At 41.3% G+C, this 17229-nt stretch overlaps 1 protein-coding gene across 1 annotated transcript in view; it reads right to left on the bottom strand.

Annotated features, from left to right (window-relative positions):
* Positions 1-902: 902 nt before the first annotated feature.
* Positions 903-17229, bottom strand: part of LOC122923479 (calcium-activated chloride channel regulator 3A-1-like) — a 76510-nt gene continuing 60183 nt past the window's right edge. The window contains exons 10-15 of the mRNA XM_044274298.1: positions 15754-15975; positions 8812-9082; positions 5031-5192; positions 4237-4470; positions 2411-2743; positions 903-1006 (exon numbers count right to left, since the gene is read on the bottom strand). Coding sequence (XP_044130233.1) covers positions 903-1006; positions 2411-2743; positions 4237-4470; positions 5031-5192; positions 8812-9082; positions 15754-15975 — 1326 coding nt within the window. The remainder of the gene's footprint in view (positions 1007-2410; positions 2744-4236; positions 4471-5030; positions 5193-8811; positions 9083-15753; positions 15976-17229) is intronic.

Below are 17229 nucleotides of genomic sequence, written 5' to 3'. Positions count from 1 at the left end.
GCTGACGGGACTGACACCTACGTGATCCACAGCGACTACGCCTCCGGCTCTCATGAGAGCAGGATGATGAGACAGAATATTCTCTGAACCTGCGTGACCGCCGTGGAGCGGAGGGTGGGGCCTGGATGTGCTGGGCATGAGGCCCTGCAGTGTCTACCTGTGCCCCCTCTACAATATTATGTGCAGCCACATCACACTCTGCAGCAACAGGGGCCATTGTCTCCTCTATAGCCCTTGCTCATGAACTGCAGGGGGGCTAAGGGCTGGGTTAAAGGTGGGGTAGGTGGCAACTCTCGGGGGGTGACTTGCTGGCATGGGTCGAGTTTTTATATCTTTGCTAGAAAAACATCCCTTAGGGGGGCATCCATGTCTCTGTGCAGACCGAACGCTGGGGAGAGCTTACCACACAGCGCTTCTGCCAAAGAGGAAGAGGAGAGGCGGGACAGAGGTATGTATGTTCTGTACTACTGCCCGCCTCTTCCTCCACGGCCAGATCCCCTCATTAACCCTTCACCTGCCAAATGTACACTGCCCGGCGACACTAGGGGCCCATTACTCCCACCAAAACGGGATAGAGAACAAAGGGGGGGGGGGCCAGTCCCTGCCCACCCTCCCTAAATGGTCGGGTGCTCAACAAATGGACCAAGATGGCATAACATGTGCCGTGGAAAAAAATGAAGATAATCCTGTAGTTTACCAATAAATAGTAACCATGGGCTCATATATCAGTAATGTGTCAATATCAACCAGTGGGAAGGGTGCCTCTACATCATCAACCCCACTATAGACTATCTAGATAATATGCTGAAATATAAAGCACTACCACTGTCTCACTATTCAAGGACTATTACCCACCCAAGGACAGGAAGAGGAGCATGGATCCAAGGAAACAAGAGAACACTTCATAGCGGGTTTCGCTGTGATGAGCTGCGTCGGGTCAGTTCTAAGTTAATGACATCCATCAGGGATTTACCAACAGAAGCCATGACACTAATCTGAACAGAACCTCCCATGTAAAGCGATGATTACAACATTAATATGCATGTCCACACTTCATAAATTAGTTGTAGTTACAGTTTTATTCAACTTATTTATACAGAGGGGCATAGAATATAAGTCTAACTTTTTGTGTTCTGGTTACTACCTTAACCACTTCATTACCGAAATGTTTCCCCCCTTTCTTAGGCCCCGTTCACATTTCTGTTTTTCGCTAACGTGTGCTGTCCACATTTTCTGCGGACAGCACGCTACCCATTGATTTAAATGTGTCTGTAAAGAAATCATAGGGACATGCACTACCTTGATCCGTGATGTTGACCAAGCACGCCCATTGAAGTCTATGGGTCTGTGAAAATCACTGACACAACACGGATGGCATCCGTGTTGTGTCCGTATTCCATCCGTTTTTCACTGAAGACTACTAAGTGATTCTTTGGAAATTAATTTTCAGCTGAGCAACTTTAGTGAATTACGGATGGTAAAAATGGACACTGACCAACCACGGATCCTTCATGGACATCTTCACAGATGAAACACGTACACTTTTTTTCACGGACATGACACGGAAATGTGAACAAGGCCTAACCAAGCTAACTTTTCAAATGCAAATAACTATTTAATTTCTGAGCCAACCTACATATTATTTTTCACAGGACACATCAGACCTTTTACTTTATTTTGTGGCATTAGATGACAGATATAATATTTTAAAAAATATTCAAGGAAAACTGTGAAAATTATAATAAGGCTACTTTCACACTAGCGTTCGGGCGGATCCGTTCTGAACGGATCCGCTCATATTAATGCAGACGGAGGCTCCGTTCAGTACGGATCCGTCTGCATTAATTACTTAGAAAAAAATCTAAGTGTGAAAGCAGCCTGAGCGGATCCGTTCAGACTTTCAATGTAAAGTCAATGGGGGACGGATCCGCTTGAAGATTGAGCCACAGGGTGACATCTTCAAGCGGATCCGTTCCCATTGACTTACATTGTAAGTCTGAACGGATCCGCACGCCTCCGCACGGCCAGGCGGACACCCGAACGCTGCAAGCAGCGTTCAGCTGTCCGCCTGTCCGTGCGGAGGCGAGCGGAGCGGAGGCTGAACGCCGCCAGACTGATGCAGTCTGAGCGGATCCGCTCCATTCAGACTGCATCAGGGCTGGACGGCTGCGTTCGGGTCCGCTCGTGAGCCCCTTCAAACGGAGCTCACGAACGGACCAGCGAACGCTAGTGTGAAAGCAGCCTTAAATGTATATCTTAGCATTTTATTTTCAATAATATGGACTCTTTTTTTAAATGCCCAACAACAACAACCAATCTAACCCAAACAATACTAAACCTGCACTTAACAAAACCAAAATGGAGAATTCTGATTTACTTGAGCTATTTGGACACCACCACCACCACTCACAATTTGGATCATCGTTAGTAGAATTAGTGGATGATTGAGTAGTAGTAGTAGACGTGTATCCCACTGTTGTGGCAGTTGGTATTTTAAGTATGATGAAGGATGCCTGCGCTATGTTGGATGTATCTGATGCCTGAGAGGCTTCATCTATTGCTATTATGGCAAAGTACAGGATTGTGCCATTCTCTATCACAATATTTTCTGGAATGAAGGTAAATGTTTCTGTGGCTCCGAATGGCTGAGGTGTGATGCTGGAAATATTCACTGGAGTAGAGGTGTTAAAGCTGTCCAGGAGAGCACTGGGATCTTTACTCATTCTCAGGTCATATCTTGAGGCTGCAAACCAAATCAGAAAGCACATAATAAAAACCCTGTCCAGGTGAGGGTGTAAATGAAATATATTGAGCTATTGTAAGGCCCCTGTCACACGAGTAAGTTTTCTGCACGGGTGCGATGCGTGAAGTGAACGCATAGCACCCGCACGGAATCTTGACCCATTAGTTTCACATGAGCGTTTTTTTCTACGCATCAGTTCTTCTTTGCTTGTGTTCTATATTCAGCGTTTTTCACGCAGCCCTAGCCCCATAGAAATGAAAAACACAATTCATCCGGATGTATTCAGGGTGCAATGCGTTTTTCACTGATGGTTGATAGGAGATGTTGTTTGTAAACCTTCAGTTTTTCTTTACACGCTTAAAAAACACATCAAAGCTGATTGCACAAGCGTGGAAACACTGAAAACAAATGTAGACAAAACTGACTGAACTTGCTTGCGAAATGCCGCGAGTTTCACTGAATGCACCCTGAACGCACCCTGACACAATCTGTATCGTTTGTGTGAAATGTCTCATCAGTACAGAGCAGTCCATACTCATCTGTAGGCATTACTGTTTCGGGGCCATTGTCCTTCATCAGTACAGAGCAAGCTCCTGGTTAGCTGTATGAGATGCTTTAGATGCAGATGAGGGAGATGCTACTATTTCTGACTAAGCAGTCAAAGAAATGAATGGAGACATTTTTCAGGTAATGGTCCATGGGGAAAAAGTATGTGAATTAAATCATACCAGCCTGTGATGGTGGCTTTTTTCACCCAAAGACGACTAAAAATAGTAGTATGCCACATAAAAGATTGTACCAGGATGAGATCTATCGCAGCCCCTACTCAAAAGGAGAAGGGTATCCACAAACCTTCCCGATCCCTCCGACCAAGAATGCCCTGCAAGCTATAGCGATCTATGGCCTCTCTTTCCAGAACCTATTTGGCTCATGGTTTTCATGTGGGCTACAACCCCAATGTCCAGCAGGACCCAAAGTCTATGTCGGTCTCTTGCCCCTCACCAGCATAAGGCAAGGCACTGGTTGGTTGGTTGGTTGGTTGGTTGGTTGGTTGGTTAGATAAGATACCTGAGATCCATCTCAGGGCGGGTACTGTTCTTCATTGAAAAAATGCAGCTATACTGTATAAAAGATTTTAGAAAAAGTGATATGAATCTAGTTGTAAAAGACATTTTATAACACTGGTGTCTTCATAGGGTAGAGTCACATGGTCAGGTTTCCTGATGCAGTTTTGGAAGCCAAAATAACGAGTGGGTCATAAAAGGTGATAAAGCATTAAAAACAAATATGACATCTCTTCTTTTTGAAATTCAGTCATGGTTCTGACTTCCAAAACTGCATCAGGAAACCTGACAGTGTGGCTGTACCGTTATGTGACAATCGAGTCTTTAGGCCTCCTCAGGCACCAGGGTCAGGTTCAATTGCCCTAGTTCTGTACCTCTGCACCGCCCCCCCCCCCCCATAGCAACCCTTAATAGTAGAAAATATCTCACCATTTCCCTGGTCCAGATCGTCTCCAGTAGCTGTCCAGGATATTATCACGGTATCATTATTTATGCTAGCTTCCAAGTCAGTTATCTTTGCAGGTTTAAAGACATCTTGGTTGATAACTGCAGGGATGTCAGATACCACAAAAGAACCACCTGAAGATACCCTGCTAAAGTCTCCTACATTAACCTGAATAGTAATATTCTCCATTGGATTGGGAGGATTCATGATAATTTTATCTATAATTCAAAAAAATAAAATAAAATCACACAAAATAAGAAGTAAATACACAAACAGTGTAATCAGTATTATTTGCTATAGGATTCTTGGAGCCTATTGGTGGCAGGGCCACTTGTAAGTCTAGATATGTAGTTTTATCATTTATGTAGATGCTGCTAGTCATAGGTTTAATTTTGATTTTCTACACAAATCTGGATCAGTTTCTAGAACCTATACAAGACAGGCAAAGAAAGGCGCCCAATATTAAACATTCATGAAGAAATTATTTGTGATTATTGCAAGAATTCCATCACTGCTCAACCCTACCCAGATAAGCGACATTAGAGATCGACATATTAATGCATGTTACCAGCATATGTGACAATCTACACAAGCCTTCAAGTTTGGTGAACCTATGCTTTTTCATTAGAAATATGAATTGACCTCCATTCCTTCATATTAAATATTTATATTCTCAGAACCTCTCCCTGTAGGAGTAGAATGACACCTGATAATAGACTATAATATATTCTGCCATGAATTGAGCATATCATTTATTATTAACAATGCCTGCACTCACCATTCTCTACATAACCAGGAACATATAGTGCGCGATTTAAACGGAGAGTCGAGAGACTGCTGTTTTTCCCGGCTACACGCACACTTAAGCTGTATCTTCCATTTTGAGTGTAAGCAATGAAAAATCTTGAGTAGACGCCATCATTTTTAACAACATCAGCACCTAATAGTAAAAGATATTAACACTTAAAAGACTGGAAATTTAACAGGTCAGCTTAACAATAAACATAAACAATAGTATGATAGTATGACTATTAGTATCAAATGAATGGTATAGAGACACATCTGTGAATGTCTTTGAGTGGCCAAGCAAGAGTCTTGACTTGACCCTAATCGAACATCTCTGGAGAGACCTGAAAATGGCTGTCCACCGATTGTGCAGAGCTTGAGAGGATCTGCAGAGAAGAATGGCAGAAAATCCCTAAATCGGGTGTTCAAACCTTGTGGCAACATACCCATGAAGATGGGAATCTGTAATCACTGCTAAAGGTGTGTCAAGAAAGTAAAGGGTCTGAATCCTTATGTCAGTGCAAGATATTAGTTTTTACCTTTCAAAAATTGGCAAAAATTTCAAACTTTCTGTTTTTATTTTATTTTAGTGCAAGGCCAGAGCATAGCAAAGTGTGAAAAATGTAAAGGGTCTGAAGACTTTCTGAATGCATGATATATTAATATTATATATTATTATATTTTACTTGCCCCCTTCGAACCCGTTTAAAGGGAGTCTATCACCTAAAATGACCATTATACACCCCAAACATGACGATATCCATTACATTCCCCATTTTATAATCTTACCTTTGATATTGCTGTCCGTCGCCTATTCGCTCTTAAAAACACTTTTAATCCATATGCTAATCGGGTTCTGAAGGTGCCCAGGGGCGGCGTTTATGCGGCCGGTGCCCAGGCTCCACGGCGCTGTTCAAATCAAACCCCTCCCCTTTCACCCCTCTGGCCCGCCCTCGGTTCTTCAGATACCATCCTCCAGTCAATGAGCAATCCGGCGCCTGCGCCTGCGCCCTCCATTACTCACTAGGGCAGAGGCAGCAGAGCGTTTAATGCGCATGCGCCGGCCCGTACATCCCGATCTAGCCGGCGGAAGTAAACTGCCAAAGTATCGGGATGTACGGGCCGGCGCATGCGCATTAAACGCTCTGCTGCCTCTGCCCTAGTGAGTAATGGAGGGCGCAGGCGCAGGCGCCGGATTGCTCATTGACTGGAGGATGGTATCTGAAGAACCGAGGGCGGGCCAGAGGGGTGAAAGGGGAGGGGTTTGATTTGAACAGCGCCGTGGAGCCTGGGCACCGGCCGCATAAACGCCGCCCCTGGGCACCTTCAGAACCCGATTAGCATATGGATTAAAAGTGTTTTTAAGAGCGAATAGGCGACGGACAGCAATATCAAAGGTAAGATTATAAAATGGGGAATGTAATGGATATCGTCATGTTTGGGGTGTATAATGGTCATTTTAGGTGATAGACTCCCTGCTATAGCTTCCCTGTGCTCTGCTGCCCAAAACTCTACACATGAAAAACAAAAATGGTTTTCATAAAAGCACACCACACAGAAAGCTACTGCTGTCAAAATAGAATAACACTGTAGCCTGTCTCAATTTTGTCAGAGACCTCCTAGGTGTTCCATTTTGCTTCTGGGGAAATGTTCTATGGACAGGTCAGACAAACATGGAATATTTTAGCACAAATGCAAAATGCTATGCTTGGAGGAAAAATAAAATAACACACAAACACCAAGACCCCATTCCAACTGGAACGTGGAAGATGGAGCATCATGGTTTGGTGCTGCTTTGCTGCCTCAGGGCCTGGACATTTTGCGATCATTGAGGGAACAATGAATTCTACGCTGTATAAAACCATTTTACAGGAGAATGGGAGGGCAGGAGAAGATGATGTCAGGTGACAATGTCCCAAGGAACAAAAATAAATCAACAAAAAAACCTGGGCCCTATCGAGATTATGTGCCATGACATGAAGAGAATTGTGCACACAAGACATCCCAGAAATAATAATGAACTGAAACACATTTGCAGGAAGGAATCATCCAACATTCCGCCACAACACTGTACAGATTTTATTTGCAGCTTCGGGAAATGTTTGGTGGAGGGGATTGCTACTAAAGGGAGATCTACATGTTATTAAATTCAAGGGTCCACTTATGTTTTCCCCCTGCATTGTGGATGTTTCCTAAATGTGCTCTATAAAAAGACACAAATGGTATAACTGTTTGTGCGTTAATAGTTTAGTTATATTGTGTTTGTCTACAATTGTCACTTAGATAAAAATCACACCAAATGTTATTGGTAATCTATGCAGAACTCCTGGTAATTCCAGTGTTAGATGTAGGATGAGGAACCATGGTGTTAGCAGGTAGAGGAAGATGCATAAAGAAAGCAAGCACAACAACCTGCCTCTCTAGCTCTAGAAGGGAGAGTTGTGGCTTGTTGTTGAGTCAACCTGGGCTCAGAGCAGCCATTACAACCATTTATTATACAGAGGGAGCAGGTGGCTATAAGAAACGTAATTCAATGATCAGAGAGAGCGCTTTAGGAGTGTCCTGCCTGATCATTGAAGAATCAGTCAAGAAGGTCTACAGCTACCAGGCGCTACTAACTTTGGACTATTAAACACGACAACTATTTAGCAAGATATTCTTCTGACCCTAAAATTACTGTAATTACTTATTTGTGAACAGAGCCTTACAAAGTTTGGCAAAAACAGTCATACAGCCTTCAGTAGCTGCTGATATGACATGACATGTAAATCTACACTTTCTATAGATTTCAAAGATGAAGACAATATTTCGTAGAAGTGAATCTGAAAACTTTTAGAATAATAGATTACAAATGTTCTCCAAGGAAACGTCCTATGGTTCTTAACAGTGGTGTACACAAATCTCATAGCAAAATTTAGTATGGGCCCTCTGCCCCCTTCCCCCAGTTTTTCAGTACATGTGCGTCAAACATTCCCATGCAGTTTACTTTTGTTCTTTATTGAGCAGATTCAATTTTAATTTAAAAAATGTGTAATAAAAGGAAGTTACCATTAGTCTCATCCACTTTATCTGACTTCTATGTTGGAAAAAAGAGTGGAACAGGTGCTTCAAAAATATGGTGTTCATTCCAAACAGCATGTTTATCAATGTATTTACAACAGACAACTGTCACACATACATTGATAAATCTCCACCATACTGTTCTAAATTACTGCTTCTGTTCTCATATTATATTATTACAAAGCTGTCTGCTGGTAGCCCCCACTAGAGGGAGCTCAGTGCATATAAATGTATACAGTTACTGTAATGTCTTTAGTGGCAGCTGCATAAAAATGCTATGCTTTCATGTTGGGAAGAGAAGAAGTTCAGCACATGACACCCCCCCCCCCCCCCCCCCCGGTCCTGTAGTAGTTGCGTGGTCTGCCTCCATTGAAGGCCCTGGTTGTTAGTTATTTTAACTCTCTATGACATGGGTAGCATTTAAGGATGCAATTTAACAACCAGTAGACAATGTTTAGCGATTGATAATGTGGACCCTGATCAGGGTTAAAATCGCTGGCACACCACTTTACTGATCTTACACAGTTTTGCTTTTTTGTAGATAGATAGATATTCTGCAGATTGTGTAAAATAAAGAACATATATATCTAAAAGTCAAGATCGGATGATATAAACCTTGAAGCCTTGCTATTCTTTACTGTCATCCCATACTCTCATCATGTTGAAATTATGACATTAAACATATTTCATAAAAAAATATGTAACTTAAGTACCTGAACCATTGTCCAAAAGTTTTAAAGCCGTTGTCTTTCCATTCTTATCTTCAATAAGAGCTGTAACACTGGCCCCCGTCACAGGTAATAGCCCTTGACTAACCAATGCATATATGACCATTGGACTGGGGTATTTGCCTTGTCCACTATTCATATGAGCCTCAACAATAACTGGCGGTATACTCTTTTCTGCTGCCTTAGAGTTCACGACAATTGATATTGCTTCAGCTGCTGTATTCAAATTACAAATCCTGTACTGCCAAGGTCCATTCTGAAAATAAAGATCCAGAAACATTAATATGCACATCATATACAAAACATGCAATATTAGCCCTCATACAGTAATTCTTTGTTAAAATGTTATTCCCAGTGCAGACATTTATAGCACATCTACAGGACAAGCCATAAATGTATGATAGATGCAGTATTGTCTCATGGAGAAAACCACGCATATACACAACCACGTCATTCTACGACTGGATGCAGCAATGAGCGGCAGTGGCGGGACTAAGTCGTCTGTTCTCCATGTAGGTGTGAAGTCCACCGGGGGTATCCAAACCTATCATACATTTATGGCACATCCTATCAGTATGAAATAAATGGGGTTGTCTGACTTATTTCCCCGGTGTTACCAGTACTGCGGCTTTGGTCTGTGTTTACACTTCTGCCGTGGAGATGTAGCTATACACCCCATCAGCAAATCACTGGCCTCAGCAGTCTTGTGCAGTATACTGCTGAGGCCAATGAATGGCTGCAGGATTGGTAACATCTTTTTCATATAAAGTATACTACAGTGTATATATAGCAGGTGTTCACAACCTTTTCTGGTTGGGCGCCACATTGTCAAACTGAAGGAATCCCAAGGGCCAAAAATAAAAGTTAAAGGGATATTACCAATACTCTATTTATGGCGTATTGTACATACAGTATTTACTATAAATGTCTCGTTACACCTCCAGGATTCCCATCTAGTGGGAGAATACATGAAAAATGCATGTGAGCAGCCACAAGACATAGACATACATGTCTGTGACCAGATGGTTGGGGGCTGCACAGAATGATATTGAGGACCGCATGTGGCCCCTGGTATGCATGTTGTGCACCCCTGATATACAATATTATACTGATATTGGTATCTTATAACCTTAACTGGTTACCTGGCAGGATGTTAATATTTGTTGGGCTACTCCATTATCATCCTCATACTCCACCACCAGGAATAATTAAATAATTAAAGGTAAGACACACAAACCAAATGCCAATTTTAGTAACTGGTAATCAGTTCCAATTATCTTAATTCCATTCCTGACATCTGCCGTAGTAGTACGGTGGATGTCAGGTCTCTAAAGATGACACCCACTACGGTGCAGAGTGAACGCCACAGCAACTGGGTGCCTGCTGTTTCTCACAGCTGACACCCGGGGCTAATGTCCACAATTGGCAGTAATGGCGATCGCAGACATTTAACCCCTCTGACCACAGCATCTGAGAGGCTTAAAACCCAGAACCACACGTTTGCCTGGCAGGTATCAATAAGAACTACAGATGGTCCCATAGACATAATTAAATGTACATAAAAATGTATCCATAGACATAATTATAAAATAAAAGTTATGGGGGTGAGAATATGGCAATATATTACATAATATATATTACATAACTCAAATATGATATTACAGTAATCGTACTGACCTGGAGAATAAACAACACAAGTCAATTTTAATGCATAGTGAACACTTTAGCCCCTTAGTTACCACCCATACGTGTTTTTACGGTGGTCACTAAGGGGCCTTGGGCTGGAGCGCCGCCTTTTTATGGTAGCACTTCAGCCCAAGTTAGCTATAAAATCAAGCGCTGTAGCTCTGTGCCTTCAGCTACCAGAGGTAGCTGAGGGCTCAGGGCAGTGATCAGAGACAGTGACAAGCGGTCTCTGATTACGTGATCGCTGTGATACACTTTATCGCGGCGATCACAGAAAATGCCGGCAGTGGAGCTGCCAGCACTAAACTTTCTCCCTCCTCTCAAGTAAGAGAGGAGGGAGAAAGTCTCCCGTGCAGCGATCGGGTCCCCCAGTGCTTTTGGCCCTAAGCTGGGTCCCTATCCTCACCCCCTACCTCCCTTACCTTCAAGAAAGATGGTGGCGGCCCGGCGCATGCGCAGACTGAAAGCCGCTCATCGCCGCTCTCAGTAAGGTCTCTCTCCTCAGGAGAGGTGAGAGAAGTTAAAATTATGCCCCGATCGGATCCCCCAGATATGTTAAATAAAGTTATTAGGGCGCCCCCCACATCTAAATAAATAAAATAAAAAGTTAAACATTTTTGTAAGTGCAGCCAAAATAAAGTAAAGATTTGAAAATGTATTTCTGATAAAAAATATTGAATAGTATTTATGTATGTACAGTACAGACCAAAAGTTTGGACACACCTTCTCATTCAAAGAGTTTTCTTTATTTTCATGACTATGAAAATTGTAGATTCACACTGAAGGCATCAAAACTATGAATTAACACATGTGGAATTATATGCATAACAAAAAAGTGTGAAACAACTGAAAATATGTCATATTCTAGGTTCTTCAAAGTAGCCACCTTTTGCTTTGATTACTGCTTTGCACACTCTTGGCATTCTCTTGATGAGCTTCAAGAGGTAGTCACCTAAAATGGTCTTCCAACAGTCTTGAAGGAGTTCCCAGAGATGCTTAGCACTTGTTGGCCCTTTTGCCTTCACTCTGCGGTCCAGCTCACCCCAAACCATCTCGATTGGGTTCAGGTCTGGTGATTGTGGAGGCCAGGTCATCTTACGCAGCACCCCATCACTCTCCTTCATGGTCAAATAGCCCTTACACAGACTGGAGGTTTGTTTGGGGTCATTGTCCTGTTGAAAAATAAATGATGGTCCAACTAAACGCAAACCAGATGGAATAGCATGCCGCTGCAAGATGCTGTGGTAGCCATGCTGGTTCAGTATGCCTTCAATTTTGAATAAATCCCCAACAGTGTCACCAGTAAAGCACCCCCACACCATCACACCTCCTCCTCCATGCTTCACGGTGGGAACCAGGCATGTAGAGTCCATTCGTTCACCTTTTCTGTGTCGCACAAAGACACGTGGTTGGAACCAAAGATCTCGAATTTGGACTCATCAGACCAAAGCACAGATTTCCACTGGTCTAATGTCCATTCTTTGTGTTCTTTAGCCCAAACAAGTCTCTTCTGCTTGTTGCCTGTCTTTAGCAGTGGTTTCCTAGCAGATATTCTACCATGAAGGCCTGATTCACACAGTCTCCTCTTAACAGTTGCTCTAGAGATGTGTCTGCTGCTAGAACTCTGTGTGGCATTGACCTGGTCTGTAATTTGAGCTGCTGTTAACCTGCGATTTCTGAGGCTGGTGACTCGGATGAACTTATCCTCCGCAGCAGAGGTGACTCTTGGTCTTCCTTTCCTGGGGCGGTCCGCATGTGAGCCAGTTTCTTTGTAGCGCTTGATGGTTTTTGTGACTGCACTTGGGGACACTTTCAAAGTTTTCCCAATTTTTCGGACTGACTGACCTTCATTTCTTAAAGTATTGATGGCCACTCGTTTTTCTTTACTTCTCCACAACGCAACTGATGGTCCCAACCCCATTTATAAGGCAAGAAATCCCACTTATTAAACCTGACAGGGCACACCTGTGAAGTGAAAACCATTTCAGGTGACTACCTCTTGAAGCTCATCAAGAGAATGCCAAGAGTGTGCAAAGCAGTAATCAAAGCAAAAGGTGACTACTTTGAAGAACCTAGAATATGACATATTTTCAGTTGTTTCACACTTTTTTGTTATGTATATAATTCCACATGTGTTACTTCATAGTTTTGATGCCTTCAATGTGAATCTACAATTTTCATAGTCATGAAAATAAAGAAAACTCTTTGAATGAGAAGGTGTGTCCAAACTTTTGGTCTGTACTGTATGTGAAATATTGTAGTTGAAAATAGGAAAATGTGCCAATTTTTTTAAAATGTCATAAATTTTCACTTTTTTAATAAAGATACGCATATTTTATCGGTATAATTTTACCACCTAAGTAAAGTACAATATGTGACGAGGAAACAATGTCAGAATTACTTTGATGTGCAAAACCGTTACAATGTTATTCTAAGCTAAAATGACACATGTCAAATTTCCAAAATTTGGCTTGGTCAGTAAGGCCCAAACAGGCTTGGTCACTAAAAGGGTAAAAACAAAACCCATAAAACAGTGGCAGAATTGATATTTTTTTCCAATTCAACCACATTTGGATTTTTTTTCCAGGTTCCCATTACATCCTATGCAATATTAAATGGTGCCATTAGAAAGTACAATTTGTACCACAAAAAAAGAAGCCCTCATACGGCTATGTGAGTGGGAAAATATAAATGTTATGGCTTCGGGAAGGCAGGCAGTGAAAAAACGAAAGCACAAAAATGAAAAATCGCTCCGTCAGGGAGAGGTTAAAGGGGTTGTCTGGTTTCAAGAGATCATCCTGGAACAAGGAACTGATAACCATTTACCTGACAGTGCCCGCACCACCACTCTGATTCTGGCTGGGCTCTACCTATCCGGCTGCAGTGTTGAAGTAAAGTAAACTCAAGTAAACTCTTGCTGAAGTCAAACTGTGGCCTCAGTGGTGCACCCAGACAACCCCTTAATGAGTTTGTTTTAGATGCAAGCATGCCCCATTCATGCAAATAGTGCAGAAATCTCTGTAACAAATATGCATGTGTGAATTTACTGCAGCAGCCAAGAGAAGACCATACCCACCCTATCGGCTCCCTACCAGTTGGAAGTGTGGCATCAGTCAGTATGATCAGTAAGTCATTTCTATGAGACCAAGGGAGTAACGTCTCTCTCTAATGCACTTAAAGTGAGGATGGACACATAAGGGACAGTCTCACACCCTTCTTATTTTTAGTAGTACCCCTTTAAAATTATAATAATGAAGGTTACTTTTTATAATAAAGTAACTACTATAATGCCTAGTTTTAAATACAGACATGAAATCAGTTATACGGGGAAGATTTAGCAAGTAAAATACTCTATGTCGATAAAAAGGAGGAAGCATCTCAGCGCCATCCTCTCCCCCTGGCCCAAAAGCAGTTGCACGGTCTTCCTCCATGGTCGGTACACCACTGGTTTCACCAATGCAGTCATACATATTTTAGTCCACATTGGCTATTATAGTCAGGGAAACCGGCCATACATGCTCAATAACTCCTGGCTAAGGACCAAAGTGTGTAAAAAAAGATTTCACCTGACTAGAGGATTGAAATGTAGCTGCCCTTTTTCTAGACGATGATGGTTTGTCATCAGCTAAAACAGTTGTTCATCTTTACATTCTACCTGACAAATGTTCATTATGGTTGAAATCATCTATTTCCATCAGGTGTCTAATATGTCTGGGTATTCACAATACACAAATATACAAAGAACACAAATATTTACTAAACACAATTAAAATAATATTCTTTGTACAAGAATACAAGGAGGGAAGCCATAATAAGCAGTGATGAGCGGCAGGGGCAATATTCGAATTTGCAATATTTCACGAATATTTGGGCGAATATTCGTGAATTCGAGAATTTGTGATCTCCAGTCATTATTTTCTTGATTGCGAAAATCGCCAATTGGAAAACTTTCGATCAACACTACTCCTAAAGTCAAAGAAATTACAGCCTTCTCATTGGCCCACAAGCAAGAAGCAGTGAGGGATCATGGGTACTGATGAAAGAAATCTAGAATATTTGCGATTACAAAGATATAGCACTATATTCTAGATATTTGTGAATTCTCAAAGTGCCAATAATCACGAAAAAAATTGCGATTAGAATATTCGAGATCAACACTAATAATAAGCCTCAGCCTCCAAACTTCTTATGAAAAGGCAGTTAGTTGAATGCAAAGATTCTGTATGAGAAAGACAAGCCAATGCCAACTGCAGCCATCAAAGAAAGATATGCGATCGATAATGTAAAATACCCAACTATGATATCACCTAGGAGGAAGGGGGGGAACCCCACACTTATTGCCAACTATCATTGATGAACCCCCGATGAAGCAAAGATACTAGGCGATACATGTGTGTGTGTGTGGGGGGGGGGGGGGGTTCTCACCCACTCCTGATACCTGAGGCTTCTCTTATTTGGTGACATGGGCGTAGATATAGGGGGCGCAGAGGTAGCAGTCGAGCCCTGGAGCCTGAGCGAGCCCAAAGACCCTTGTGCCACATAAGAAGACACTAGTATTATAGAAAGTGCATGCTGGTCAAGTTACACCTCTGGCTGGAAGGAAGGGGTTAGGTCAAGAATTTGGCATGGGGGAGGGTCGTTAAATTTTTTGCCTCAGGCAGCATGGAGGCTATTTGCTTCCCAGCCCCTGGCCGCAAAGCACTGAGAGAAGGGGGCCCAAGCTGAACTCTTGCACCAGGGCCCATGAGCCTTTAGCTACGCCCCTGTTTGGTGGTATATTTTTGGGGGTTACTTTCCGATTTTTTCATATCATGTATTCATCATATACATAAATATATTATTTTTTATTACATTTTGTGCCTATAGCTACTTATTTTTCACACCCTGAGGTTCAGTATTCACAGAGAGTTTTGGGGGTTTGGAAGTTGAGCCTTACTAAGGTCCTCCTCCTAATATACATGAGCTAATTGAATACATGAACTAATGTGATTTTAATTGTTTTAGTCCACTCTTTATGTTCTTTGTATAATTTAATATATTTTTTAAAGTAAAGAGCATTTATTTCTTTCTTTTTTTTGCTCACTGCTTGTTTCCATACCGTTTATTTCTTTTCTGCTGCCATGTGTGTTCATTGCCTTTGTGTGGTGGTTTGGTAACTTACTATATAGGCAGCAGTGTCTGCCCCTATGATTGTGTTTCATCTGTAAAAATTGCAAAATACTGTAAGTAATAGAAACTTACCTGAGCTTTTCCTGGGATCTCAAAGCTTGATAATTTGGAAACGGTGTCATTCGAGAAGTTTGTAGCACTGTACACAATCCCATTTGGGTCTTGTATATTAATTCTTGGTACTAAGTTTTTCCATGTTACAGTAAAGACTGTTTGAAAACCCACGGTGCTGTCAATAACAATGGTGCCATTCATACAGGTATATGGTGCAAGGGAGGATGCAGAACTCTCCAGCTGATAAAGAAAAATGAATCATATAGTAATCCTGAAAGATGCTGTATTTATTTACCGTACATTCATAAACTGTGCATCCTATACTTATCATTCATTTTATAAATAAGACTATAATTTGCAGCATGCGTAATTTGCAGCATGCGTGATGGTAGGCCATTTAGTATAAGCAGCAGGTATGATGTGAGGACTTGCAGGTCATTTATTCTTGAAAGTACACGTATATAGTAAATTCTATGACATAGTGTATCAGAATATTTAGAGTAAGTTTTACAGTGGTGTTTGAAAGTTTGTGAATCCTTCAGAATAGTTTATATGTCTGCATAAATTTGACCGAAAACTAAGTTAGTCTAAATGTAGATAAAGATAACTAAAAAAAACAAATGAGTCAAAAATATTAAATGTAGTCAGTTATTTATTTCAGAAAATAATGCTATATAACATGTCTGTGAGTGGCAAATGTATGTGAAACTTTAGAATCAGAAGATAATTTAAAGGTGAAATTAGATTTCAAAATATAAAAAACTTAAGTTTGAATAACCACATATGTCAGTCATGCAAAAATCTAAGTATTTTCACAGAAAGCAAAAAACAATTAAAACATAACTTTTAATATATATATATATATATATATATATATATATATTTATATATATATATATAATAAAAAAAAGCCCAATTAGGGCTATCAATGTATATCTCAATGTAGCACTGCTATACCAATAACCAGTGAATCTTGGCATCAGGGGAAAATAAGGGCTACATAGCGGGAAATCTGACCCTGTCAAAATGCTAGATAGTGGCTCAGCCCAGAGGCACACGCTGATGGTGGATGCCCTCTGTCCTCGTGCCTAAGCCTTATATGCCCCTAGAGGCCATATGTCACAGTGTATTCCTCTCCCAATAGATATACGTGTGTTTGTGTGTGTGTATATATATATATATATATATATATATATATATATATGTATAGGTAAACAGCAATAATGATGATGGGCTCCTTCTAAAAAATCTGCAAGAGGATCAAAGGCATTCAAGACTCTCAAAAATATGGTAGGTGTCCCAGACTACAAACCATACACACACATAACAAGAAAGTGTGGTAGGCGTCAGACTACAAACTATCCATATGCATAAAGTCTCACAATCAGCTGTGCAACTCTTGGGCTGAGGAGCGCAGATTCTCAAACAGTAGGCCAATCTATTTTATAAGTGTGAAAGGTGCCATAAACTGTTGATCCTTCCATAAGCAAAAAA

This window comes from Bufo gargarizans, unplaced genomic scaffold, assembly GCF_014858855.1.
Source record: "Bufo gargarizans isolate SCDJY-AF-19 unplaced genomic scaffold, ASM1485885v1 original_scaffold_1640_pilon, whole genome shotgun sequence".
In the NCBI taxonomy this organism is placed as follows: Eukaryota; Metazoa; Chordata; class Amphibia; order Anura; family Bufonidae; genus Bufo; species Bufo gargarizans.
Note: the sequence above shows the minus strand (reverse complement) of the source record. Positions and strands in the feature narration are given on the sequence as shown.